The following is a 27,758-nucleotide window of genomic DNA, read 5'->3' on the forward strand; positions in this document are numbered from 1 at the left end:
ATGAGACGACAGCGAAATGAAGTTGTTGTTGAGTTAAGGAAGGTGAGTCTGAATAAAATTATGCCTCCCAATCCAGTTTGCCTGAATGAATGAATGAATGAATGAATGAATGCATGCATGAAGCATTTAGTGAGTGCTGTGCTAAGTGTAGAGGACACAGTTAGGAAAGTCAGACAGTCCCTCCTTTCAGGCAGTTTCCATTCTAATGGGGGAGACACCCCATAGGGAAGGTTTCAGTTGCAAGTCAGAAAAGTCTCCTGGTCCTTAAGGTGCAGCAGTTTAACAAATATTGCTCCAGTAAGGTTGTAGCCATATTTTTTTGTGTAATGATTATAACAGCATTACGTATGTAAGTTTTTAATGAGAGGCAGGAAGCATGGTTAGAGGGGTTAGAGTGCCAGCCTCAGAGCCAGGAAGACGCGGGTTCAATTCCAGCCACTGACGCATGCCAGGCAAATCCCTTCCCTCTTACTGCCCCAGGCAGCCCTCTCAGACTCTTAAGACCAGTGCTCTGCCTCAGCAATGACTATCCCTAAGCTGTTCTGGATTGTCATGAAATGTGGTACACGTATAAAAGTGACAGAGGGAATGCATTGAATTTGCTGTTTATAGATCTGAGACTTAAGCCAGAAAATAGTGGACACATTAAGAAGAAACATTACTGGTAACTTTCTTTTTAAAGTTTTTGTCATCATTGAGTCATTTGTACATGTATGTCCTGGATTAAATGATGGCTATTAAAATGACCTTTAATTGCTTCTTCCAAAAGAAGATGTATCTTAATGTGTAATGGTTAAATACTGAATAGTCCACTTACTAGTCTGACTTTTAGCCATCTCTTCATGAGATACATGAAATAAATACTGGTTAATGAGCCTGGAGGGTGAATTAGGGATGAGAGAGCTGGTCTTAGAGTCAAGAAGACCTAGTTCAGGGCCTGTCTCAGCCATATGCTGGCTGTGTTGACTCCAGGCAGATCACAGCAACTCTCAGTTCTGGGCAACTCAGTAAGACCATAAGTTGCAGGGAAGGTGCTTGCCTTTATCGCTCCAACAAGCTTCCTAATCTAGGGTTTCTCCATGTCAGTAAAAGCATAGGTCCATACCTATCTCTGTATTTGTCCTGCCTGGTTCAGTAATTTAAAAACATCTTTCCTATTTTAAATATGAAACACAAGCATATTTTTTTAAACTCTCGGTTGGTTTCATGGTTAATTTTTTTATTTGATTACTTTGGAGTTCAAATTAGTTTGATTTGTCATGGTTTCTGTTTTGTCTTTTATGAATTTTCTTTTACAAGGAATTTAATGTCTTAGTTAATGTAGGCATAAAGTTTTATATATTCTGATTCAAAAAGTGTTAGATTTTAAACAAAATTATTCTACCCCCACCTTATTTTTTTTAGAACAAAAGAGATGAACATCTCTTAAAAAGAAGAAATGTACCACATGAAGATATTTGTGAAGATTCTGATATAGATGGTGATTACAGAGTGGTAAGTTTCCTTATGTTTAAGACTGCAGATAAAAAGAACTACACAATTTCAGAATGACTTTTTACTTAATACTTTGTGTAATTTTTGTTTTCTAGCAAAATACCTCCTTAGAAGCAATTGTGCAAGTAAGTTTTTTTCTCTAGTCATTTTTTTCCTTGAATAAATGTTGTTACTATATTATAAACCATTTGTTATTTTATCATAGAACGCTTCAAGTGATAACCAAGGAATCCAGCTAAGTGCTGTTCAGGCTGCTAGGTAAGTTTTACATTGGCGGCCTTTGTAGCTTATATTTATATGAGTTAACTTTTTGAAACCTCACAGTACGTAGTTTAATCAGATGAGAAGTTTCAGGCCAACTGATGTCATTCAAAAAATATTTCTTGAGTAATTTTTATAATTAGTAGGGTTAAAGTTGGAAGCATTCCTCCCCCTTGTGTTTTAATGTGATATATGTACAAAATAAAAACTTTTAAAGAAGGTTAACTGTATGAGACCATAGCCCAAAAAGAAAAAAAAGATAGCATAAAACTCAGTTTTTAACTAAATTTCTGTTGTGTTTAATTGTATACAATTTCTGATAACTTTTAGTGTAACTAAAAACTCTCCCCATCTCACTGCTATTCTCGTGTTGATTGAGCAAAATCTCAAGGCTACAGGCCGATAAATTCATCTGTCACACTGCTGCATAAATATTCTTTCTAAAGCACAAGTTTGACCAGTCATGCCAATGCTCCAGAGTCTTTGATTGCTCTTTCTTCCTAAGAGGATCAGATATAAACTTCTTAGTTTGGAATTTAAAGGCCTTTAAAATGTGGAAGATGGTGCATGGGAACAGCAAGGAGACCAGTTTGGCTAGGATGTAGAATGCATAAGGAAGGTTGGTAAACTTGGAAAAGTGGGTTGTTCTCAGTCCACTACGTCACGCTCAGGATTTTTGGACTTTTCTGTCCCCATTTCCCTTCCTTTGCTTCCTTCCTCCAATTGCCAGAGACTATCTAGCCTTTTCTGTTTGTGCCCCTAGTGCTTAGCACCTAACCCTAAATGCTTTATTATCAAACTGAATGATGTGATATAGGTAGAGTAGGAAGACAGAAAATGAATGAAGGCTGAAATAATCAGTGAAGACAAGGACAACCTGTATCTGTCCTTGGAGGACAGTGAGGATCTACACAAAAGCAGAAGGCCATTCCAGGCATGAGAATTAATGTTGCTGTGTTAATAGAGCAGCTTCACTGGCTAGATGGAGGTTGCATGTTAATAACAGATTTGAGTTGTAAATAGAGCACCCCAAAAGCCAACAGATTAATTTCAACAATGCCATAGGAAATAGAGTGGCAGAGGTTTTGAATCAGGAAAGTCACATGATGAAAATGTGATTTTTTTTTTTTTTTTTTTTTAAGGCAGTTTGCCCTTGGAATTTTTAAAACTTTTATAGAGGCAATTGTTTTCTAAAATAACCTCTTTGAGTAAACTAGTTGTCAAAACTTCATACATATGGGAATATTTATACCATATAGCAATACAATAAATTTCTTAAAATTCCACTGTGTAACATTCAATCTAATGAGTTTTTCTTTGTCTTATTTCTCATAGAAAGCTTTTGTCCAGTGATCGCAATCCACCAATTGATGACTTAATAAAATCTGGAATATTACCTATTTTAGTCCATTGTCTTGAAAGAGACGACAAGTAAGTGCTTTTAAAATTTTGATTGTACTCTAAACAGGAGGAAATGTCAGATTAAAAAAAAAGTGGATAATATTGGGTACTGATTTAAATGAAGACACAAAGTCTTCTTTTTATTAATAGATGGTAAATTCAATGGAATTAGTTCATGTGTACTATTAATAATCTTTTAGTCTTTTCAGGAGGGAGTATATATGGTGAATAGGATAATTGTAAATTAGAAGAGACTTGTATGCTGGGTTCAAATAAGTTACTACCTTAATGAAAAGGATAAGCAAAAGAAAAAAAATTTAGTTGTGAACTGCTGATTTGGGGAAGAGATTTTTAATATTCACAACCTTGACCTCAAACGACAAAATTGGCACCTTCCCTTATTTGGTTTTAGCCTTAGAAGCACTTTCTTACAGACCCACCAATTTGCTGTAGTCCTTGTCCACTGTGTTAATAGCAAAAATAAAGGCGAAAAGATAGAATTAAATTTAGTAGAAAAATGTCAGACTTGTTACCACAGGGAGAACAGTTGTTTTTAGTACCGGCTGTTAGGGTGAAAAATCTTGGAGAGATCTGGAGATGTAGCTGTTGAGAAGAATAAGAGATTATATACAGAGAATTGAATCTGAATTCGGTTTGGTCCAATAATAAAGAATTCAAGCTGGTAAAACTTTTGTTTCTTATAGTCCTTCTTTACAGTTTGAAGCCGCATGGGCTTTGACAAACATTGCTTCTGGAACCTCTGAACAGACCCAGGCTGTAGTTCAGTCCAGTAAGTTGATTATTATTTGACAATTTTAATTGCATGCCTTGTTATTTGTAAAAGTCAGTGTGAAAAAAAGCTAAAGAAGTAGTTATTTTCCTTCAAGAGTAAACCTGCACTTCAAGAAAAGAGCCTTCCACAAATATCTCAAGGTAGTTGACAACAGACTAAGTGTAAGCATATTTTAAACTTGTCAGTCTTGAGAGAGGGCTCTGATTTGATTGGAAGAAAAATCTTAGTTTGCATTTTATGTTTCTTTACTAATTTTGAGGTAATCTCTCAATAATTCTTAAAAGTCCTTGTATATGCCTCTCACAGCTGCCCCTTTCAAGAGAAGACAGTTGATTAGACTTGTGTCCTAAATAATGCTGCATAGATGCTAAGCTCGTGCCTTTCTTTTGAATGTTGCAGATTAGGATTTTCTGTTTCTTTTTTTATAAGTGCTCAGCACCCAGCAAGGGGCGTTGCACCAGGGCCTTCCTGTCAGTGTTTGCTAAACTGGATTGTGCAGTTTTTCTTCTCTCTGATTTTGGAATTCATAGGAATACTATAAGGATAGGGAGTAGATCTCATTAATATGGGAAATCCCAAAAAAGCATAACACCTTCTTCTCTGCAGTTTAGTCTTAGAGAGCTGCCTATACCACTGAGAGAATAGGGCTTTGAGTAAAGAAGACATGAATTCATGGCAGCTATGTGGTCCAGTAGATAGAGCGCTGGGACTAGAGTCAGGAAGGCTTGAACTCAAATCCAGCCCCAGATACTAGCTGTGTGACCCTGGGCAAGTCATTTAACCTTTGTTTGCCTCAGTTTTCTCACTTGTAAAATGAGGATAATAATACCACTTACCTCCTGGGGATGTCATGAGGATCAAATAATATGGTATGATATATGTATAGCACTTTGGCACAGTCCTTGTCACAAAGGTTCTGTGTAAATGTTAGTTATTAATATTATTATTATTAATATTCTGTGACTGACATAGACTATCTGTGTGACCCTGGGAAAGTCCTTTGTGTCTCTCAGTGGTATACCTAAAGAATTTTCTTTGAATGTAGAAATGCTTTATCTGGCCAAAAAACTGATTGATTTTTCTCAGGTGCTCGATTAAGTAGATGTGAACATACGCAGGTATTTAAGAGAACTGAGTCTATTTTACAAAATCTCTTAGTAATTTGAATTTCAAGTACTCCCTTCAATGTTTAATAAATGGTAGTGAGACTCTCAAGGATGGAAAGGGAAGAACAAGACTCAGATATTCAAATAATCGCTGCCCTTGAATCCTTTGTTCCCCTCAGCTTTGGAGAGATGAGGTACATGTGAAATGATTCAGGTCAGCCTCATCGCAGGGACCTGTGGTTTTCAGTGTGTGGAGCGGGAAAGCTCTTCACTGAAGCAGCTTCTTAGCTGGCATGAGCACTGAGCAGCTAAGTCACTAGCATGTCACTAGGAGAGCAGGACTTGTATCCCAGGTCCTCCTAACTCCTACTTCTAACCCTGATTCTGACATTCTTCATCTGTAGACCGCCACCAGCCTGCCAACATTGGTAGCTGATAGCATATAAAATCCTCGACCTTATATACTTGGTACTTGGCACAATGCTTTGGCAGATAGTGCTTAATAAATGTTTGTGGATTAATTTTACAGTAATATCAAGAGATATTTTTGTTATCTGCAATAGTAGTAGATAAGATCAATTAACAAGCATTGCTAACTCTGCTGAAAGACTGTATTGCTTGTTTGTGAATGGACACTTGCCCACAATTGAAGAATAGCCATATACATAAAATGGAATTAAAATATTGAAGTAGATTCCAAAGCCACATGTGAAAGTTCATCTTGTTATTTTATAATCAGGCCTGATAATTCAGCTTTTTTTTTTCCCTAGCACTTTCTGAAGTGCTAGGAGAGGCTCAAGATAAATGTAACATGGTCCTTCCCCCTAAGGAACTTCTGTCCTAATAGAGGAACTTATAGTCTAGTACTTATATAAAGTGATTCTACTTTAATTTTAGGTAGTTTAAAAATTTTATTATTCCAATTCCTTGTATACACAAACATACAGAGTGATTTCAGGGCTGAATAATCTGCTAGTAATTTTTCACAATAAAATTTGCAGATGAAAATTTGTCACAGAATAGAAACATTTCCAGTTCTATACTAAAGAAAATTAATTTTATTTTCCAGGGACTGAGGTTCTAAGAGAAGAAAGAGATTTGCTTGTTGGGCTGGGATGCAGAAACCACTAATACCTGCAGTTTTCACTGCTCTTTTTTTCTCTCCTAGATGCTGTGCCACTTTTTCTGAGGCTTCTCCATTCACCTCATCAAAATGTGTGTGAGCAAGCTGTCTGGGCATTGGGAAATATCATAGGTCTGTATTAAGCTTTTTTTTTTTCTTTTTGTTTTTTTTTGGTTTTTGGTTGGGCAATGGGGCTTAAGTGACTTACCCAGGGTCACACAGCTAGTGAGTGTTATGTGTCTGAAGCCAGATTTGAACTCAGGTTCTCCTGACTCCAGGGCTGGTGCTCTATCCACTGCGCCACTTGGCTGCCCCCAGTATTAAGCTTTTTATTAACAACTAAAAAGCTGTCAGTGTAAAGTTTTAATACAAGTAAAATTAAATACTATTAGACATGTCAAAAGGAAGGGAAAATAAAGCATCCTGCTGGTTTGTCACACAGAGGAAGGTTTGCATATCCTAATACCACCAAAATAGCTTTTGGGTTAGCTTATGAAAATTGGTTTGAAATAGCTGGTAGATGCAAATCACAGCAAATAAGATGAAAATTATTTTTAAAATATTATCCATGTACTTCTATATATACAACTAAGTGTGTGCGTAATCCAGATGCCTTCTCCATTTGTCTTTTTTTACTTGTGACTAATTGTTCATTAGTTCTTGCCATAGAGAGTGTGTAAGAAGAGAGGATGTAAAACTGAGTCACTTAGAGTTTTTTCCTCATTAGCAGTTCCGTTAAAAGACTAAATGAGCTCTTTAGATCTCATCTATATGTAACTGACCTTTTTCCAACAAGTAAACAAACAGAAATTTCTTAGTTCCTCTGAGACGGAGTTCAGCGTCTAATGAGGCAGCATGTTGTAGCTCTGCCCTTGACTAGCTGTCTGATTTTGGGCAAGTCACTTGTTCTGTATGGTCCCTTGTAAACAGAGTGGATTGGATTCAGTTCCATTCCTGATGTCCCTTCCAAATATCTAGACACCTTCTGTAAGTTTAGAACCTGATCCCAAGTATATTTCTGTCAATATGTTGACTGTCTGCTTTCTGAGGACTGGCCGAGGTGAGTGCGGGGAGGTCCATCTCCAGGAGACCAGCCACTTGGAGATGAATTCTTTGGCCATGGCAATGGCAAGAAAGGAATGGAGTTTTAAATCTGTCTGTAATCATTTAGTGTTTGTACTCTAAATGTAAGATCTCAGGCCATCGATTAAGGATTGGAGGAACTGAATCCTGTCAATCTTAACATTCTTCTGTAAACAAAACCAGAGCACAGAAGAAAGTCAAAGCTAGGTGGAAGGATACAAGTGGGACCCAGCCTGCATGTCTCTCTGTTTTGTCTTGTAATAGAGTAAGTTACTTCTCAAGTCTTGTGGAGTTGGGACTCTTGGTTGACAGCTCATAGTGTCTCCTTTGTGCGACAGTAAAAGTTACACATTGATCTTATCATTCACCCAAAGGGCAAGGGGAAGGGAACAAGTTTTCATATAGCACCTGCTCTGTGCCAGGCACTGGGCTGTTACGTACTTTGATCCTCACAACAACCTGGGAAGTGGGTACTATCATCCCCATTTTATGGTGGAGGAAACTGAGGCCAGGATCTCCCAGCTTGTAAGTGTCTGAGGTAGGATGTGTGTTCAGGGTATTCAGGTCTTTTTGGCTCCAGGACCAGCACCCTGTGCACTATGGCGCCCCCTAGCTGCCTCAAAGGCAACAGGAAACATCATTTAAGGGACATTTGGGAATCTTATTAAGTGCTGATAAATTTTTGCAAAAAAAACTTCCACGAAAATACATACCTTATACCACCTATATTATCTATCACACAGAAAGAAAAGGTTTAGAAATTGTACAAAGTCCATGGAACAACCCTTCTAACTACTTTACCCCGTATGTTGCTACTTGGGGGCTTCAGTGCCAAGGCAAAGATACTTTCTTTTCTTTTTTTTTAATTTTAATTTATTTTTAGTTTTCAACATTCACTTCCACAGGACTTTGAGTTCCAAATTTCCTTCCCATCTTTCCCCTCCCTCACCCTATGACAGCGTGCATTCTGATTACCCCTTCCCCTAGGCTGCCCTCCCTTCTATCACCCCCTCCCCCCTTTTCTTATTTCCTTCCCCTTCTGTTTTCCTGTAGGGTAAGATAGATTTCTATACCTTTTTGCCTGTGTATCTTATTTCCCAGTTGCATGCAGAAACAATTTCTAACATTTGTTTCAAAAACTTTCTGAAAGTTCCAAATTCTGTCTTTTCCTCCCTCCCCACCCACCCTCATTGAGAAGGCAAACAATTCGATATAGGTTATACATGTATAGTCATGCAAAACACTTCCATAGTATTATGTCATGAAAGATTAACTATTTCCCTCCATCCTGTCCTGCCCGCAGTTTATTCCATTCTCACCTTTGACCCTGTCCCACCTCAAGGGTTTGCTTCTAATTACCCCCTCCCCAATCTGCCCTTCCTTCTATCATCCCCTCCCCCTTATCCCCTTCCACCCTACTTTCCTGTAGAGTAAGATAGATTCCATACCTAATTGAATGTGTTATTGCCTCCTCAAGCCAAATTCGATGAGAATAAGGTTCATTCATTCCCTCTCACCTCCCCCCTTTTCCCCTTCACTGTAAAAGCTTTTTCTTGCCTCTTTTATGTGAGATAATTTATTCCATTCTAGCTCTCCCTTTCTCCTTCTCCCAGTACATTTCTCTCTCACCCCTTAATTTTGTTTTTTAGATGTCATCCCTTCATATTCAACTCACTCTGTACCCTCTGTCTATATTCCCTCCAACTACCCTAATAATGAGAAAGGTCTCATGAGTTACAAATGTCATCTTTCCATGTAGGGATGCAGACAGTTCAGCTTTAATAAGTCCCTTATGACTTCTTTCTATTTATCTTTTCATGCTTCTCTTGAGTCTTGTATTTGAAAGTCAATTTTTCTGTTTAGCTCTGGCTTCACAAGTATGCTTTAAATTCCTCTACATCATTGAATGTCAATTTTTCCCCCTTGTTGACTACACTAAGTTTTGCTGGGTAGGTGATTCTTGGTTTTAATCCTAGTTCCTTTGACCTCCAGAATATCATATTCCAAGCCCTCCTATCCCTTAACATAGAAGCTGCTAGATCTTGTGTTATCCTGATTGTGTTTCCACAGTACTTCAATTGTTTTTTAAGTTATCTTTCCTGGATCTATTTTCCAGGTCACTTATTTTTTCCAATGAGATATTTCACATTGTCGTCTTCTTTTTCATTCTTTTGGTTTTGTTTTATAATTTCTTTATTTCTTACAGTCATTAGCTTCCATTTGCTCCATTCTGATTTTTAAGGAATTATTTTCCTCAGTGAGCTTTTGGACCTCCTAGTCTATTTTTTAAGGTGTTCTTTTCCTTTTTTTCTTTTTTTTTTTTTTTTTTTTTTTTGCTAGGCAATGGGGTGAAGTGACTTGCCCAGAGTCACACAGCTAGTAAGTGTCAAGTGTCTGAGGATGGATCTGAACTCAGGTCCTCCTGATTCTAGGGCTGGTGCTCTGTCCACTGTGCCACCTAGCTGCCTCCAAGGTGTTATTTTCTTCAGGGTTTTTTTTTTTTTTTTTTTTTTGGTCTTCTTTTGTTTGTTTGTTTGTTTTGTCTCCTTTAGCAAGCTGTTGACTCATTTTTCATAATTTTCTTGCATTGCTCTCATTTCTTTTCCCAATTTTTCCTCTATTTCTCTTACTTGATTTTCAAAATCCTTTTTGATCTCTTCCATGGTCTGAGACCAATTCCTATTTTTCTTGGAGGCTTTGAATGTAGGAACTCTGACTTTGTTGTCTTCTTCTGATTATATGTTTTGATCTTCCTTGTCACCAAGAGTCTGTAGTCTGAGTTTTTTCCCACTGTTTGTATTTTCCCAGCCAGTTACTTGACTTTTAACTCTTTGTTAAGGTAGAGCTCTGTTTCCAGTGTGGAGGGTGTACTGTACCAAACTTCAGGGGTTTTGTGCAGCTGTTTTCAGAGATACTTCTAGGGACTTGTGAATTTTCAGTTCTTCCAAGGTGGTATGATCAAAGGCGAGGTGTTTACTCCTTTTCTGGCCCACAAACAGTCAGTCAGGTACATGAGGTGAGTTCTGAGCCCAGACCTGTCTCCAGAGCTGGTTCTTTTGATGTTGAAAGTCATCCATGATATCCAGTTAAAGCTATAGAACCTCAAAAGGATATAGTCTGCCTACAGCATTTCTCTGTCTTTAGATCAAAGTAATAGTAAGTATTACTTTGCTCATTGGCTAACATACTGCAACTGTTGAAGTATCTTTTGTTTGTTTTTGCTGGAAGAATGTATCCTGAATGGGCACCGAAATTGGGCCCAGAATTTAAAGGAAGGAATATAGCAATCTGGATCATGTTTAGGAAAATGTACAGCCCTTTCAACAATTACAAGATTATGCCATTACTGAAACCTCCATCATCATAGCATCAGTGTTCATCCAGTGATGCCATGTGGCTTCCTCTCATGCCACAAGATGCCACAGCAGCTGACGAATCACATTTGTGGATGATCCAGAGTGTGATGGAGACACACAATAGGCATAAGGAGGCCAACAACGTAGCCCTAATGATGAATTGCGTGCAAAAGTGGTATAAAATATTCAGGAAATGTATGATCATAAAAGGAAATGAACCATGTCCAGGGAATAATAAATGGACAGGTCACTTAACTGCTCTGTTACCTGTGAAGGGGAGGACCTTCACTTTATTGGGATCAGCCTCTGCAAAGGATTTATGGAAGGACATGGGCAAAAACTGTACCGAATGAGAAGTTATGGATGGGTTTTTGGTCTCTGCTGTTGAATGGAGCACCTTCATCATTGAGACGGTCAGAATAGACTAAAAGAAAACAAGGGAATCCATAGCCAGAATCACCTGGAACTGGAAATAAAAGTACAGAGTAAACTTTGAAATTGAGCCATTCTTCTTCAATGTTGTACGCAGTGTGTTTAATGCCTGCAGCTTCCAGGACAAATTCATTTTAAGATTATCGTAAGACATTTTCTGGAGGTTTTTAATACTTTGTAATGTTAGGTCATTAAAGTCCATGAAATGTTTGAGATGCTTTGTCTTTAGCAGGATTTTAGAATATTTTCTCCACTTTTCTTGAATTCCTTTAACTATGCTAATGAAAGTCACTCGTTGATAAAGAGAGCAGAAGAAACTGGTGCTTATTCTTGTTCGAAGTTAAATGTGTACTTTTTCGTATTTTAATGAAAAGGATTTCATAAACAGAACTGTTGAATATCTGGGAAAGTGTAGTGTTCATATAGATCTATGTCTTGTGTTGTTTTCCTTCACTCTGAGGAATATTCCTATTTCCATTTTTCTGTCATTACCTGATATTGTGTCAGGAGAGGCTAAGAAATCTCAAGTAAAAAGAAAGCCCAATGGGGTGTGTGTTGGTCTTTATAGAAATTGTATTAATGTGTTGGAAAAAATTGATCTCACAGGTGACGGGCCCCAGTGTAGAGACTATGTCATAAGTCTTGGGGTTGTGAAGCCTTTACTCTCCTTCATCTGTCCGTCTATCCCCATAACGTTCTTGAGGAATGTTACTTGGGTTATGGTCAACTTATGTCGCCACAAAGACCCACCACCACCCATGGAAACCATTCAGGAGGTAAATATTTTCCTCCCCTTTTTAAAAATACACTAGAAACAGTTGAATATATATTCATTTACAATTTTTATTTCTGTCCTCAGATTCTTCCAGCCCTCTGCGTTTTAATTCATCACACAGATGTAAATGTGAGTAAAAGTTTTACGGTGTCTGTCCAAGGCTGTTCAGATCACACAAAGGCATACAGGCCTGTTGGTAGTGGTGCCAAAAATGTGTCTCACAAAGCAAAGCTTGTGTGGTGTACATTGTCCGTTCTGTCAATTCCCAGATAAGTGGGGAGCATGGAAGTGTTATTAAGTATTTACTGCAGTTCTTCTTACTGTACTTCAGGATGGATTTGATGAAGAGATAGAGAAGTTCAACTCGGGGAGGCCCAGTGTCTTGGGACTGCCTCTGACATGGCTAAAGGTAGTGAGTGATGTCTTGGCCAAAACCAAGATACTTTACATTGGATCTGAACATAAGCGTTTCTTTTCTTCTTAAGACTGGTTTATGTAAAACCTGAGCAAGTTCTGTTTTTCATATTTCTTCTTAGTATGTGAATATATGTTTTCTTCTAAAGATAGGTCTTTTTAAGGTGTTAACCCTTAAAATATCCAGGGTATCCACATTTAATCTTTGAATACTCTGGTTTAAAAATTATTCAACAGTTTATAAACTTTGCATGTCTCCTTGATGGCAGTATGCAGAAATTTTACTCCTTTTTTTCTCTCACCACATTACATTATTGTTTTTCTAGAGTTGATCCTACTTTTTAAAGATTTAATTCAACTCAGTAAACATTTATTAACTAGCTTTTGTGAGCAAGGCCTTGAATTGTGTACTAAGAAAACAGAGAAGTAAACTCTGTCCTCTGCAGCCTTGATAGAAAATTTTGTGCAGAGATATATCAGGAATGAAACCTAGGCCCACTTCATACACATGAACTCTGGCACAAAGAATAATCTTATCTTTTTAACAGTTAAATGTCATAAACATTTGTTATATATAAATATCAGCTGCTCATTAAGCCTACTTTTATTCTCCTGAAATGATTACTCAGTTAAGCTAATGTTTGATGACCCAAACTAATGGAATTCAGCTGTAGTACAGCTCCTGTTCTACCTGCATTCACTCACCAAGTGACAAATGAAGAGAAAACCCGAGTGTGAGGTGGAAACAGTCCTTAAGCAGAAGGGGGAGCAGAGCCAGTCTCTAGAGTCACGAGATAAAGCCTCTGTCTCCCCAGGAACACTGGATCCCAGAACAGATTGGGGGCGGGGTGATGTGGTCACCAGTGAGAAAACTGAAGGCCCAAGGAGTTATGGACTTGGTCAGTCATGGAAGTAACAGGCGACAACCCTATTTACATGTACTGTCCATTTCTCAAAATCATTACTCTAAAGGTTGTAGTGTGACGCTTTCACATTCGTGATCTTCTCACAGAATGTGGAATGTAATCTTAGAATTAGGCTGCATCAAGAAATTCAGTGATCTCTGAAGTTCTTCATTAGGTAAACTGTGCCTCAAACTAATCACACTTTAACCTGCACAACTTTAGGACAAAGAGACTATTTTTAATGTCTTAAGACATTCATCTTGTCGCTGTGCTACATCCAGGACGTAAAAAGATTGATAGGACTCACACCTTGTTCTATACAGAAAGATATGATGCAAGGGCCGGGATAAGTCCAATCAGAAGCTTGAGAGTGGGAGGATGAGCACCGTGTGGAGGTGGCCCCTCCAGTGGGCATCTGAGATGAAAAGAGTAATGTGAGCAGAAACCTGGAAATGGGAGCGTACACATGAGAACAAAGTCCAGGAGTTGTTACCTTGGCAGAGAGTGAGGGACCATTGGAGGCTTATTCATAAAAGAGTAGCGTAGTCAGAGTAGTTTGTTTTTTGAATTCAGCCTGTGATTGGGTTAGAGGAAGCTCCCAGTTAGGAAATTCTGTCTGCCGGTAAAGAGTAGCGCCTGCTCTCCCACTTGGAGTCTCGGAGAGTTTGCGGGGGCAGATTTGCCCTGGGTCATTCACCCAGTAATCGTAAGAGTGGGTCAGAAGCTGAGCTTGAGCCCAGGTTTTCTTGACCCCGAGGCCGGAGTCTATCCACAACCCTACCCTGCCCCCGCCTCTGTCTTATTACAAGAGCAGCGGTGTGGAAAAACAGATTGCAGTCTGTTAGACTGGTGGCAGGAAGACCAGACAGGAGTCTGAGGGGGAGAGGAGATGATTCACGAGAGACTGCAGAGATAGAGTCCACAGTGGCTGGTAGCTCATCAGCTGTGGGGTCCAAAGAAAAGACCCAAAATACAGAGGGAAAAGTGGAGTGAATGGCATCCCTTAAGGAGAAGAGCAGAACCTTGACAAATTAGGGAAGAGAGGGAGCCTAAGTAAGCCTTGGTTGTGTGGTGGAAGCCAAGGGAGAAGAGACCACAAGCCCTGTCAGATGGCACAGAGTTAGAGCCCAGGATTTCAGTTGGGAGGAAAATTGAAATTAGTGGACATGAACTTGGCTTCTCTAGCTTTTTCATGCTGTATTTAAAAAAATAAATAAATCTCAGCTTTTTAAGGTTTGACATCTGCAGAAATCTTTTCAATTCTAAGTGTTCAAAAGGCAACAGTTTAAAAACTTTACATCTTACAAAGTGACATAGAGATGTGTGCTGTGCTCCTCTTTCCTTATTTCTAGCTCAGCCTGAGCATGCTAAGACACAGTGAAGAATAAATGGGAAGAAGTTAACTAAAATTTTAACTCCTTAGTATTTATGTGTTACTTGGCTCAGCAAAGTTGTTTGTCTTATGTGAACTATTTTGGGCATATGTTGTAAGGTGAGAAGATCTCGGTCATTTGCAAATTGAAACTGATCATATGCGTCAGTATAGTCCTGCCGTGTATTCATGACACAAGCGTGCCCATGAATGTTAACATTTGATGCCACTATCTTTTTCCTTCCATGTTAAATACTTTTCACTTTGGAAAATTTGCAGAGGAATAATGTCAAGTAACTTACCTCTTTTTTCTTTCTTTTTTTTTTTTTTTTTCATATAACTCAATTTTTTCCTGAGTTGCCTTTTTTTTAATAAATCTCCTTGAACTGGAATGAAGATTCTTTGTAGATTAAAGTCTTGCCTATAATATTGTAGCATTTTTGTCAAGCATTTATTCAATTTTTTAGCCATAGTATCTATTGCAAGTTAAGACTACAAATGACTTGCAAATGATACTTTGAAGTAAATCAAAAAATGCAGAATATTTATCGTGATTCATTTCTAGAATAAGACTATTTAAATAGACATATTGGTGCGGAAGAACTATCAGTTTATAGCGCTCCCAGGTTGATAGATCCTCATGTTGCCTTGATCTGTAGCTTGGAAGATTTTCATTGTCAGGCAAGGGGGGGTGTTCCTTCAGAGGGAAAAATCTGATGTTAGGGAAGATTATCAGCTATTTAAAGTGCTAAGATCAGATTGACCATGCAGACATGCATTTTTGTTTTGCTCAAACCATTACTATACCTCTGATGATCAAGGCCACTGCCATTGTTAATACATTCGTTACATCTGTTTACCCAGACATCCTTTTGGACTTAGTACTGCCCCTCAGCATCGAGAAGGGAATGCAGATTTATATCACGCTTCCTATGTGCCAAGCACCGTTCAGAGCTTTGGAAGTGGTCAGGAGCATTTATACTTGCTACCCCCTGCTCAGTGCTGTGAATTGTGGTCTTTGGGGGTCACAGTGAAGCATGATTTGATGGTGTTTATTATAAAGGTGAAGTTGAGGGAAAGATTCCCAGTGATTTACAAGGAGAAGAAGAATGGGTAGAGGGGGCAGTGGAGGCAAGACAGACCAAATGATTCTGTGGGACAGGAGCAATAATTAAACAAAAGTCTGAAAACCTTGTGGTTCAAAGAAACCTGGGTGCCATGACAGAATTCTTTTCAGTGCTCGACAGTATGTGGTTTCACTGGTCTTAAAATATTGTCTCCTCACCAGTGCAAATTAAGACCCCTCCAGACCTTACTAGAAGATGCCTTTATGAGATGTTGAGGCCAGACCTCCCCCCAGCATCTGCTCTTCTGGAAAAGTATCTCTGAGTCAGTATAGCTAGGCCAGATGTGACGTATCTAATGTTTTTGTTGTTATAGATACTGGTCGACACTGTCTGGGCCCTCTCTTACCTGACTGATGCTGGCAATGAGCAGATCCAGATGGTCATTGACTCGGGCATCGTCCCTCATTTAGTCCCTCTGCTCAGCCACCAGGAGGTGAAGGTGCAGGTGAGTATGGGATGTCTTGGGGTAATGATGAGACACAAGGGGTATGGTTTGTTGGGTGGGTCACGCAGCATCTCGTCAGCACCCCAGGCCCCAACCCTGACTCCAGATGAGCTCCTTCTTTCCTGATAGCCCAAAGCTCCCTGTGGCACTTGTCATTACCTCATCCCCTGCTGCTCGTTGCATGCTCAAGTGATCTCACGTGTTGACAGGAATGAGGAAAGACCGTGTGCTGCTGAATGTTAACCCTCAAGCCTTCCTTCAGCCATCCGCTCCTTTTTGAGCTGCTGTACCCAAGAGTACAAGAGGGTATTCATCTGTGCCCTCCCTTCACAGGGATCTTTGGGGAGGTTTGGGTCCTACAGGCCCTCAGTTCTTAAGTGTATTAGGAATTCCCAGGGGACAACAGTCCTTGCTCACAAAGAGAGAGCATTTGGCTGGGGGACGGTTTGGGCTGGGAGCAATGTCCAGGGAGGCTGGAAAGTGTTGTGGCTACCAGTTTGTGAAGGCATTTCAAGGTTAAACAGCGGAGCTGAGATTTTATGCTGGGGACACGAGGAACCAGGAGTTCATTGAGTATATCTGCTGTTGATGCAGAGTCTCATGGAGGATGGCCTAGGGAGGGGAAAAGAGGAATATGAAGACAGTTAGGAGATGGTGGCAGGAACGCAGCTGAGCTGTGGGAAAGGCCTGCACTGAAGTGATGTGGTACCAGGGGGGAACAAGAGAGGAGCTGGCCTGGGAGGGGGGTGCCCCCATTGGCAGGGGAGCACATGCAGCAAGGCTTTGGGTTGTTTTGGCTTTGACAAATTCTTTTTAATCCAGGTAATAGGGATTATGAGGTGAGAGATTAGAAAACTTAGATTCAGCTTGGAAGGAAAGTACTAAATGAAGCTGGGAAAAACTTAAGTGATTAGTGACTGCTAATTAGTGATTAGTAATCAGTTGATTAAAATGAAATGTTATTTGAACCAATAGTTATTGTGTCACCTAAAGGTTATGGTATGCAATTGATAACTGTTCTCAGTGTTTTGGAAGTATTTTGGTGGATTTTTTATGTTTGTTTTGGTTTTTTTATCCAAATGTAAACAGGAAAAGATTGACTAAAACAATGAACAGGGAGGACAGAAATAGAACTGTTTGCAGAGCATAGTTCACACACTTCTCCTTTTTAAGATGAGAGTAAAGATGAAAATAAAGATGAGAGTTTGGGGGTCCAATAAGGATACCTAAAGTTTTAGGAGACACTACTAAGATTTTGTTAGACTTACTACTTCTTTGAAGTATTGAAGTGAAATATTGCATGGAAACCTGATAGACTGGGCCATAAAACAAAGTTCCTTTCATCTAAGTTAACCAGTTGGATGAGTATCTTATAAAGATTAACTGGATTGCCTAGTTAACCAGGGGTTCCCTGAAGTATTCTACTTCAGTCTGAAAGAATTTATTTAATGCAAAGCAAGACTCAAACGGGCATTCTGGAAATCAGTTGAATTGATTCTCTTATGCCTTTTATGTATACTATGTACTATATAAAAGCCAGGAGGATTAAATTTTAGAAATACATTTCAGAAAAAATTTTGATGACCAATGTTGAAATCTTTTCAGTAAGAAATTAGGGAACAGAACACCTTCCCTAAACATTTTGGTTAGTCATAGTGAACCAGGAGAACCGTTACGCCAATAGATAGTTGTAACATGAAATACATTGAACTAGAAGGTTAAGGGAAAGTGGGAAACCTGATTCCCAGCTGCTAGAATCTTCCCTCCAAGATTACTTTCTGTCTATCTTGTTACATGTTGTGTGTACCTTTTTTTTACATGTTGGACTGTGCGCTTCTTGAGGGCAGGGGCGATGTTTTTCTTTTATTTGTGTCCCCTCCTCTGCACACATGCACGCACAACCTCCACAGTGCCTGCCACATTGCAGGTGCATAGTAAATGCTTGTCCGTCCTTTCTAGGCACGAGGTAACATTTGGGATCTTTCCATGCTTACAGCCAGAATGTTGTTTGCATTGGGTCGTGTGTACTTGAATGAGAGTTCAAGGAGCGTTTGTGTCTTTCAGACGGCTGCACTCCGAGCTGTTGGCAACATTGTCACCGGTACTGATGAGCAGACGCAGGTTGTGCTGAACTGCGATGCTCTTTCACACTTCCCTGCACTTCTGACACATCCCAAAGAAAAAATCAATAAGGTGGGTGCATATTGAGTGCCTTAGGGCTTGGCCGTTGAGTAGGAGGGTTCAGACCACTTCAAATATCTTAGGTCCTTCCATGCTGCTGCCTTCAGCATGGCTTACCCGGCTCCTTTTCTTTATCAGACTGTTTGCTGTCAGCTCCCTTCACCTCCATTTCCAAGTGTTTGTCTTCTGTGGTCTGTGAATCTAGAGCACTTCGGTTATTATGACTGTGAATAAAACTATTTGGGGTAATTAGGCCTTTTTGTTTTCTCCTTTAAAAGAACCATTTGCCAAGTTAGCTGAGGCTCCTGAGTTTTAGGGAAGAGTTGCAGAATACGTCTTCTTAGTAAAGAGATGATTACCAAATGTAAAAATTTCCTCAAATACTGACAACAAATTGAATTTGAGAATTTTAATTTTCCAGTGTAAGTACGTCATAAAGTTTTACTGGTGATGCAGGCCTTAATATCCTAGGAAGCACATTGTAAAATCAGCCAGTGACTGTTAGAAGTGTTAGGATGCGTGGAACCTCATCATTAGTGGTTTCCTGATTCTGCCTTGTTTCTAGTGACTCTAACTAGACAAAAGATAGTGCTCATCTTTACTATACAAATCTTTGAGTTGTTTCAGTTTGGGAATAAAAACCGTGTTCACTAAAAAAGACTTGCAAATTCAGCCTGATTACTGTAAGACCCTGTCTAAGTTCATTATCCTCAGAGCCGTACAGAGAATGGTCATTTTTCCCTTTGGTCGACTTTTACTATTCAGATGCAGTGTATTAATACCCCATCCTGCAGTGGGTTGTCAAGGACCAGATAATTGATGATTTTGCTCTGCCCTTCTTCCTCTGAAGGCTACCTTTGGGTTAAGTCTAAGAGGATTACGTATTGTGTTAAAGAATTAGCCATGTATCTGTGACTTAATGAGGTTGAAAAATTTTAGCATAAATCATATTACAGCAAGATAGTTTTGACTTAATATAGGCATCTGCTGTGTAATTTTGCTTTTAATTGGAAATATGTTCTCAAAGTGGGACTTGAAAAGCTTCTCCCATTGTGAGTAGGTTTGCAAATTCTCTGTAATAAGAAATTCAGGTTAATTTAAGTTGTTTAGATTTCAAATTAAGGTAAAATACGGTGTGCTGTAGCATGGGTTTGTTTGTTTTTTCTTAAGGATAATTTGCCAAATAAATACATAAAAGCAGTTGTAAAATGATTTTTAAAAACTAGCTCTCTTGGAAATGATGAAACAGAGATAACTGGGTGCATTTGAATGGTGTGTAATTTGAGCATTATTAAATTTATTATCAAATTAAATAAACATCTAAAATGGGCGGGGGGGGGGGAGGTGGAGGGGTGTGTGTATGTGTGTGTGCACGGGTGTATACATAAAGGCTAAGGAAAGGGAGCCCTGACTGACAATGCAGATATCGGAGTGCATCTGAGGCTGTTGTAAAAATACGTGAGTGTTTATTACAGCTTTGCCAATGATTATAACTCAGGAACAGCTCACTTACCTGCCTGACACCCTACAGTCTCTAACAGGTTCATAAATGTGGACCTGTGATCTGATCCAGAAGAGCTAAGTATTCATTGATTACTATGAGTCGTTTATTTTTGGTATAAAATTTTCTTCCCCCTCTCACTCCCCAGCCCCATCAGCTAAATGAATAGACAAGTATACTTTTTTTTCCTTCAGGAGTCTATAAATTCTAGTAACTTGCTGCACAGGTATTTCCCTTCTGCTTAATGTAAGAGCAGTGGTTTTAGTGGGATTTTTTAAATGGTTTTGGTAGAAGTGATAAAAGAATCCTCGCCTTTGTCACAAACAGAAACAAAATAGCCAATCAAAGAAAACAGTAAAGCAGGAAACTCCTTCTTCCCTATTATTCTTCCTGCTGGTCCTGATTCTTGAGGAGAGAAGGCACAACAAGACCTTCTAAAATAGATTTGTTATTTGTCTGTCGGCCAGAACTTGGAGGCAGAATGGGACCAAATACCAAGAGTTATCTTGAAAGAAGCATGTTTAAGTTTTGTACCTGTAATCAAAATTGTGATTGCGTTAAATCTTTTAAGTAATTGTGAAGCCATCTGAGATACTATTATTATGGTAGTATGTCACCTGAGTTGTTTTGACAGTATTGTAAAGGTTATTAATTTTGTTAATAATTAAATATTTTAAAATTAATCCTATCGATTATTGAAGGGATTTTTTTTTTTTTCTAGGAGGCGGTATGGTTCCTCTCAAACATCACTGCAGGAAATCAGCAACAGGTTCAGGCAGTGATTGATGCCAGCCTTGTGCCCATGATCATACACCTCTTAGATAAGGTAAGGGAGCATTCTTGTGGGTCAAAGTGCTGTCTTCATAGTATTCATAGATTGCCACCAGCCTCATGACCATGATCCATGCACCTTTTAGACAAGGCAACATTCTCTGGGGTCATGTTGGGTCCATCCTCATGTTTAGTAACTGAATTGGTTAGAGTTTATATATTATGAAATTGATAGCATAGTAATAGTAAAACATCAAATGTGGTAGACTTTGTTATGGCAGACTAACCTTATGAACAAATTGTTTTTTAATATGGAAAACATTTTCCCTGGCTTTCATGTATAACTGTTCTTGCATAGATTTTAATTATTCTTAGAGGCTTGTTAAAAACATTTTAGTACAAAGAGGTAGGAAAGGGACAATTTAAGATATTGCAATTACAAACATATGAGAAGTGTTTATCAAGCACCTATTGTATGAATGGCAGTGATGAGACCGGCACAAAAACCTAACAGGCTTTGCCCTCAAGGTCCATGCCTGCCACTGGAGTGTTGACATTATCAAATTTCTTCTGAGCTTCATTGACTCAAACAAAACATTCTTTTCTCTGAGATGCTGAATTTTCTGAGCATGATACCTTTCTCTTTGTCCCTCTTGAATGTATTGTTCATGCTGTGGTGGTGCAGCCCAAAAGAATATACGTGACAGAGTGACCGCATCTTGCATAGAGCTCTGATCAGCTCTGCTATCCTTCCTTCATTCGTGCTACGTTGGTGAAGCCATCGGTTTTGAGTGCACTTGGATGGACCTCAAGAGGGAAACCAACTGTCCCTGTTCAGCATTTGGTCGTCTCTAGGTCACTGGGCTTTTAATTAGACTTTTTGGAATGGGAGAAATGATAGGTTGTTGGCAGTCGTCATTCTTTGAAGCAGACCTGAGTTAGCAGACCTTCTAGGTCTGGTTTGTTTTGAAAAGTCTCAGAGTGCCTGCTGCTTTCTTCCAGGGCGATTTTGGAACTCAGAAAGAAGCTGCCTGGGCCATAAGTAACTTAACAATCAGTGGAAGAAAAGACCAGGTAAGCAGGGCATCCGTGCTCTTCACGCCCATTATTGGGCCTCTGCCGGGGAGGACTCAGGGGACCCCAGGGTGAGAGGCACACGCCAGAGAGAAGAGGAGGAAGTGCTGCAGAGTATTTAGGCCCGACTCCTTCCTCCAGAAAGAGAAGCTTCAGCTTGTTTGTTGCCTCTGACAGGCCAGGCCTCAGGCTTTATGTAAGTTTTCTTACACCATTGTTAAGAGAAGTTTCTTTATCAGGCAGCACTTCCCTCTGACCATTTTTTCTGCCCGAATTTCATTTTTGTTGTGTTGGTAACGTTTATCACCAATGAATTTGATTTAGTTTTTATCATGTGGAGTATAATACTCTGACCCTCACTGACAGTCTGTGCAGAACCATACCAGCTTTCCTTGAAAAGAAAAGAATGTATTTAATTGCTATATAATTGGGCCTTCATTTAATTCTCACGGTAATGCTTTTAAAAGCATGCAAACATGCTTTTAAAAAAATAAATGTTACAGAGGGGCAGCTAGGTGGTGTAGTGGATAGAGTTCCAGCCTTGGAGTCAGGAGGACCTGAGTTCAAATCCAGCCTCAGACACTTGACACTTATTAGCTGTGTGACCCTGGGCAAGTCACTTAACCCCAGTTGCCTCACCAAAAAGCAAAATATATATACATATAATATATATATGGAAGCCTTCCCAAGTTTCTTTGAATTCCTCCCATTCCCATTTTCTGTGATGCAACAACTCTCACATTCCACAGTTTGTTCTGTTCATTCATTGCCCAATGAATGTGCAGCTATTTTGTTTCCAGTTTTTTACTGCTGTAAAGGGCTCCTGTGATTATTTGGGAATTTATTTGCATCTTTCCCTTTCTGTACTTTTTCTTCAACCATTTGACAAATTTCTACATAGATCCTTGTGTCCTCCAATTGTATTCATTTAATTTTCATCATAATATCTTCAAAGAGATTAATAGGAACTATGGTGTATTTCATTAACATTTGGGTCACTGTATTCTAATTTGTTAATCCAATTAGATATTAGTTTGCATTGAAATTTGTAAGTTTAAAAATCAGACATATTTTAGCATAAAGTCACAGTGTTACATACATAGGCCTTGTTGTGTGATGGAAAGAGTCAGAAGACCCAGATTCTGTCATGGTTCTGCTGCTGCTTTCTTAGTACTGCTGCCAAGGAGACCATGCCAACTCATTGAACTTTCGGGGGCCTCAGGCATCTTCATCTGTAACGTGAAGCCCCTCCAGCACTAAGCCCCTAATCCTCGTTGACTGTGTTCATTGCGTTCTCTTTCCTTAGGTGGCCTACCTTATCCAGCAGAACGTTATCCCACCCTTCTGCAACTTGCTGACTGTGAAAGATGCTCAGGTTGTGCAGGTGGTACTCGATGGGCTAAGTAATATATTAAAAATGGCTGAAGACGAGGCCGAAACCATAGCCAACCTAATAGAAGAGTGTGGAGGTGAGCTCAGTGTTTTGGCAAATACTTCACTAAGTAAAATTTGTCTGTTGCCTTGAGGAATATCACTATATCTTTACTTCTCATATATGTGCCCTGTCGTTTCAAATATTAAAGTAATTTTGCTAATGTCTTCTGTTTTATAAGTTAATATATAAGATTTCAGTTCAAAAACTGAAATTACTTTAAAGATAATTACATGTTGGAAAGCATGGACCAATTACATATTCTCAGAGTGGATATTACAAGTAATTTAATAGTCTTTTGGTAGAAATACGTGTTTTTTTTTCTTGATAAATGATCAATAGGCTGATTAACATTTGAAGGCAAATACCTCCTTTTCTTTGATTCCGTTTTCAAGTAACATAGTTATACCATGTAGAACTGTGGTCAGAATGAAATTTTGTGGGGAATTTTCTCTGAGTTAACACAAGATTTCAAAGTAGATCTAATTAACTACTTTGATGGTCATTACTTTTTCATATTAGTGTGGTTTTTTTTCACTTAATAAAATGGTTTTTTGCAGGCCTTGAAAAGATTGAACAGCTTCAAAATCACGAAAATGAAGACATCTACAAGCTGGCCTATGAGATCATTGATCAGTTCTTCTCATCAGATGATGTATTAACTTTAAATTTATTTCTTAACTTAATTCTGTTACTTTTGACGAGGAGAGCTGAAAGTGGGGATTTGAGGGGCACTTATTTTTTTTTCCATGGATGGAACAAAATAGCAAAACAGAACACCAGCTTCTTGGCTATTTACTTCAGGTTGTTGAAAGGCTGATTATTCTAAAATATAAGATCATTTTTATTCTGAAATTATACTTAGCAGGCAAATATTTCAACTTCTTAAAAATCCTTTCAAAATTGTAAGTGAATGGTATAAATACTTAACAAAGCGAAAAGTGTAGGCACTCATTTCAGATGTTTTCCCTTATGGCCCTAGTCTTGTAATCTTCATACACAAAAATCTAACATGCAGTTCAAATAGCAAACAAAGCTTTAAAGTATCAGATGGCTTGTGCTGCAGTCATTCCATCTAATTAAGAGTAACCATTTTGCCACAGTTATATTCTTGAATCTGTGAATCTTCCTTCAAAAATAACTCACATCCCATAATCAATACTTATAGCTACCATATTGCCAAATATTATTCAGTAGTTGAAATTGTTAGCTAAATATCTCAACTTCAAGAGGCAGCTTGGCAGATTAGATGAAGATGCAGCTTCAGCATTAAGAAGATGTGGGTTGAAGTCTTGCCCCTGATCCAGATGACTTGTGACCTTGGCCAAGTTACTAAGTGCCCACAACACCAAAGACCATGAATTGCACAGCAGTTGGAGATTATCATTAGTAAAAGAGGGTTGTCTCACTTGGAGTTCTATTCCCTACACCAAGAAAATCACTATCTGGACAAATATCCCTTTTATCACCTTTTCCCACAAAATTCCAATTAGAAGAAAATTACTTTAGAAATTCTCAGCATTGTCCTTCCAAAGTATCAAAAGAGTACAGAGCATGAAGCACTCAGTATAGAGTGTACAGTCTTCAAAAATATTGAGAAGTTTTATGAGGTAAATAGGGAAAATAAAATACCAAAAGTACAGCCCTGTATTGCTTATGAACACAAACATGGAAATCCTAAATAAAATCTTAGCATAATTTTGGCTAGTCTTTTCCCCTGGAAAGATTGTTAAGAGGAGTAAATGTGTCAATGCAATGCATTGCATTAGCAGAAAAAAAAATATTAAGAAGCCTATTATATCAAGAGAACATGAAATATCAGGTTTTTAAAAGTTTTATAGTTGTAAAAATTGTCAAGATATAGATAAACATGTAGGACCAATTAAAACCCCCAGGGGAAGAGGATTTCATGGAATTAAAGATAATAAAATTCACCTGGAAAAAAAGATAAGAATGCCAATATTTTAAAAATAGTATTGATTTAAAAATAGAAATTTTGATCAGAGGAATAAAGATTCCACAAATAGATTCAGACTAATATAATCAAGCTAATATTTGATTTGTAATATAAAGTGTAACAATAGTGGGAAGAAACGTTTATTAAATGTTGTGACAATTGGATCATAATCGATCAGGGTTCAGGCCTTGTGTTTGTAATGCCCAGTGAACTAAGAATGGTTTTTACATTTTGAAGTAAAGTTTTATTGTATTTTAAAATGTAAAAACCATTCTTAGCTCATTGCTATTCGCCAGCCACTGAGCTAGATTATCTGCATTCTTGCAGATTTTTTAAAGTGTCATAGAATATCTTTAAAAGGGATCATTTTGATGTAAAATCTTCTGAAATTATGTGAGATTTGTATTTAAGATGTCTAGCCTTAACCTTTTTTTTTCCTTTCTCTCCTCCCTGCACCTACCCACACCCCTTTTCCAGATTGATGAAGACCCTAGCCTTGTTCCAGAGGCAATACAAGGGGGAACATTTGGTTTCAATTCCTCTGCCAATGTACCGACGGAAGGGTTCCAGTTTTAGAAAGATGTTGTGGAAGTGTTGGGTACAATGCAGCACTGATATATATACATATATATATATATAAAAAAGGTTTGATCCATCAAGCTTGGCTCATGGGATCTGCTGCTGCATTAAATCGGGGAAAGAGAACGTGAAGATTTCATTTGGAATCACAGAAAGCCCAAATGAAGTCAAGATGGCGAGTGGGTGCGAGTGAGAGTGAGTGGCAAAATGTAATGAAAAACTTCACACGAATGCTTATTTAGGTCGTTCAAAAGAAAAGGGCTCAGGTCACTGGCGTGCTGGGCCTCAGAAGGAACATGGACTAGAGCTAGAGCAACAGGGTGTGCGGAACCACCATCTTCCAGCCTTGTAAGCATTAATAAGAACAGGGTGCCGGCCGAGCCCGAGGAGAGAGAGCCCCGGTCTTGCTGTGACTTCAGCCCTGTGTGAATGGAAGACATGGAGCAGGCTCTGACCTCCGTGGTGGGGAGCCCGGCTCATCTTGCAGACCCAGGGCTCCTCCCTCGGGGAGCAGACCCCGGGTGTGGAGGGGCGCGTGTGCGAGAGTGTGGTTGTGGTGCTGTATGGGGATGTGTGCGAGCTTGATTCGCCTTCAGGGGCTGGGGACAAACCTGGGAATCATCAGGGGGAGACCCTAAGTGTTGGCATACACTGGACATGGAAATAAAAGACCGGTTTAGCAGCAGACTTTGGTTTACTTCTGCAGCCTGGGTTTCCTTTCCCTTTTTCTTGGACCTTTTTTTTTTTTTCCTTTCCTTTCTGTTTGTTCTTTCTCTTTTCATTCTTTTTTTTCCCCCCTAATTACTTTATCTAGTATGGCTTTATTAGTTGCTTATCAAGTCAGATAACTTTTCAGGAAAGAGTCCCTGTGCATTTGCACCAGATGAATGTTTGATGTTATGAAAAGCTTTCCATATCATCAGAACTAATTTGTGTAGACTTTTGCATGAAAAATCAAAATTTCCCTCCAAATAGACTGTGTTGCAGTACACAAGTTGCCATAATAGTAAGAAACAGTAAAATGTGCTTTCTCAAGCCATCCTTTTCATTTTCAAAGATAACATGAAGCTCTTTGCATGTGGTAATAATCTACAGCCTAGTTCAGTTTTAGATTTTGTTGAGTCCTGTAAAGAAGAAAAAGAAAAAAGTTTTCAGTTGTGGTAGAATCCCGTGCTGTGTTTAAATGTTACTTGCTTTCAAACTTTGTTTTCTATGAAAATGATATGGAAACTTCTAAAATGGAATTTGGTGCATATGTACTACCGAATAAAGACCGATGACGAGGTGTGAATAGATGTACAAATCAAGTAATGGTTTGAACACCTTTAATAATATGCCTAATGTTCAATTGTTTTAGAATCTTTTTATCTTAGATGTAGGCAGCCATGAACAATCTATTTTGAGCCACTTTAGGGAGAATACTTTGTATTTCTAAAACTTGCATAAAAGGCATGCAAGTGGTTTTTATAAATTGGAATAATACCTCAGTTTTGAGGTTCTGCACACTAAATTAAATGTGACACAAATAAATTTGTACAAAAAGGAGAACTCTTTATAAGGTGGCTCATTGTAGGAAACCCTGTGCCTTCCCCTTCGAGCACACGTGTTGCATGAACAGCGGTTTGCTATAAGAAACATACCAGATTAGCCACCATTAGCATCGTTATCTACTTTGTGTTTAAAAATCAACTGGTAATTCTGAAACACTGTAGAATGGATAAAGATTATTTTGTGATCATAACTCTTTGTTGGACTAGAGTATTTTTGCAGCATTCCTTGTCATCAGAACATGGTTAAAGTTTAAAACTAGAAGCAGCAGAAAACTAGCTTGTAAAATTTATCCAAGTAGAGTGCAGGCTAGGCTGTCTTGGGGAAATAAACATTAAAACTTAAAGCAATGTTTTACACGGGGTGTGGTGTGTGTGTGTGTATGTGGGGGGGACGACTTTCTATTACAACATAAGGATTCAGCTTATTAAAGTTCGCTCACCTTCTTACCTCTTAGACTTCTGACCTGCCTCAAAACCAAAACAATACAGGAAATTGACTTTTTATCAGCTTAGTTGTATAATTTCATTTCCTCATGATGTGACAATATTATTAGCCATTGAATTTGCACATAAAAACCTATGTACTCTTTCCCCTTTCAAATAACCGTTCCCCTGAGAATGATCTT

At 38.7% G+C, this 27,758-nt stretch overlaps 1 protein-coding gene and 1 non-coding gene across 2 annotated transcripts; both read left to right on the top strand.

The window, feature by feature from the left end:
• Window positions 1–27,492, top strand: KPNA4 (karyopherin subunit alpha 4). The gene is made up of 16 exons (XM_027875869.1): window positions 1–42; window positions 1,405–1,494; window positions 1,590–1,619; window positions 1,700–1,752; window positions 3,091–3,186; window positions 3,861–3,946; window positions 6,224–6,310; window positions 11,656–11,825; window positions 11,909–11,953; window positions 15,956–16,087; window positions 18,152–18,280; window positions 20,491–20,595; window positions 21,543–21,614; window positions 22,921–23,083; window positions 23,607–23,701; window positions 25,481–27,492. Exons 1-16 carry the CDS (start codon window positions 1–3, stop codon window positions 25,577–25,579), a joined length of 1,494 nt encoding a protein of 497 aa, XP_027731670.1. The 3' UTR covers window positions 25,580–27,492.
• LOC114053253 lies at window positions 19,501–19,841 on the top strand. Its single transcript, XR_003570361.1, has one exon.
• Window positions 27,493–27,758: the final 266 nt, after the last annotated feature.

Source organism: Vombatus ursinus, unplaced genomic scaffold (genome assembly GCF_900497805.2).
Source record: "Vombatus ursinus unplaced genomic scaffold, bare-nosed wombat genome assembly UNPS02014810.1, whole genome shotgun sequence".
Taxonomy (NCBI): domain Eukaryota; kingdom Metazoa; phylum Chordata; class Mammalia; order Diprotodontia; family Vombatidae; genus Vombatus; species Vombatus ursinus.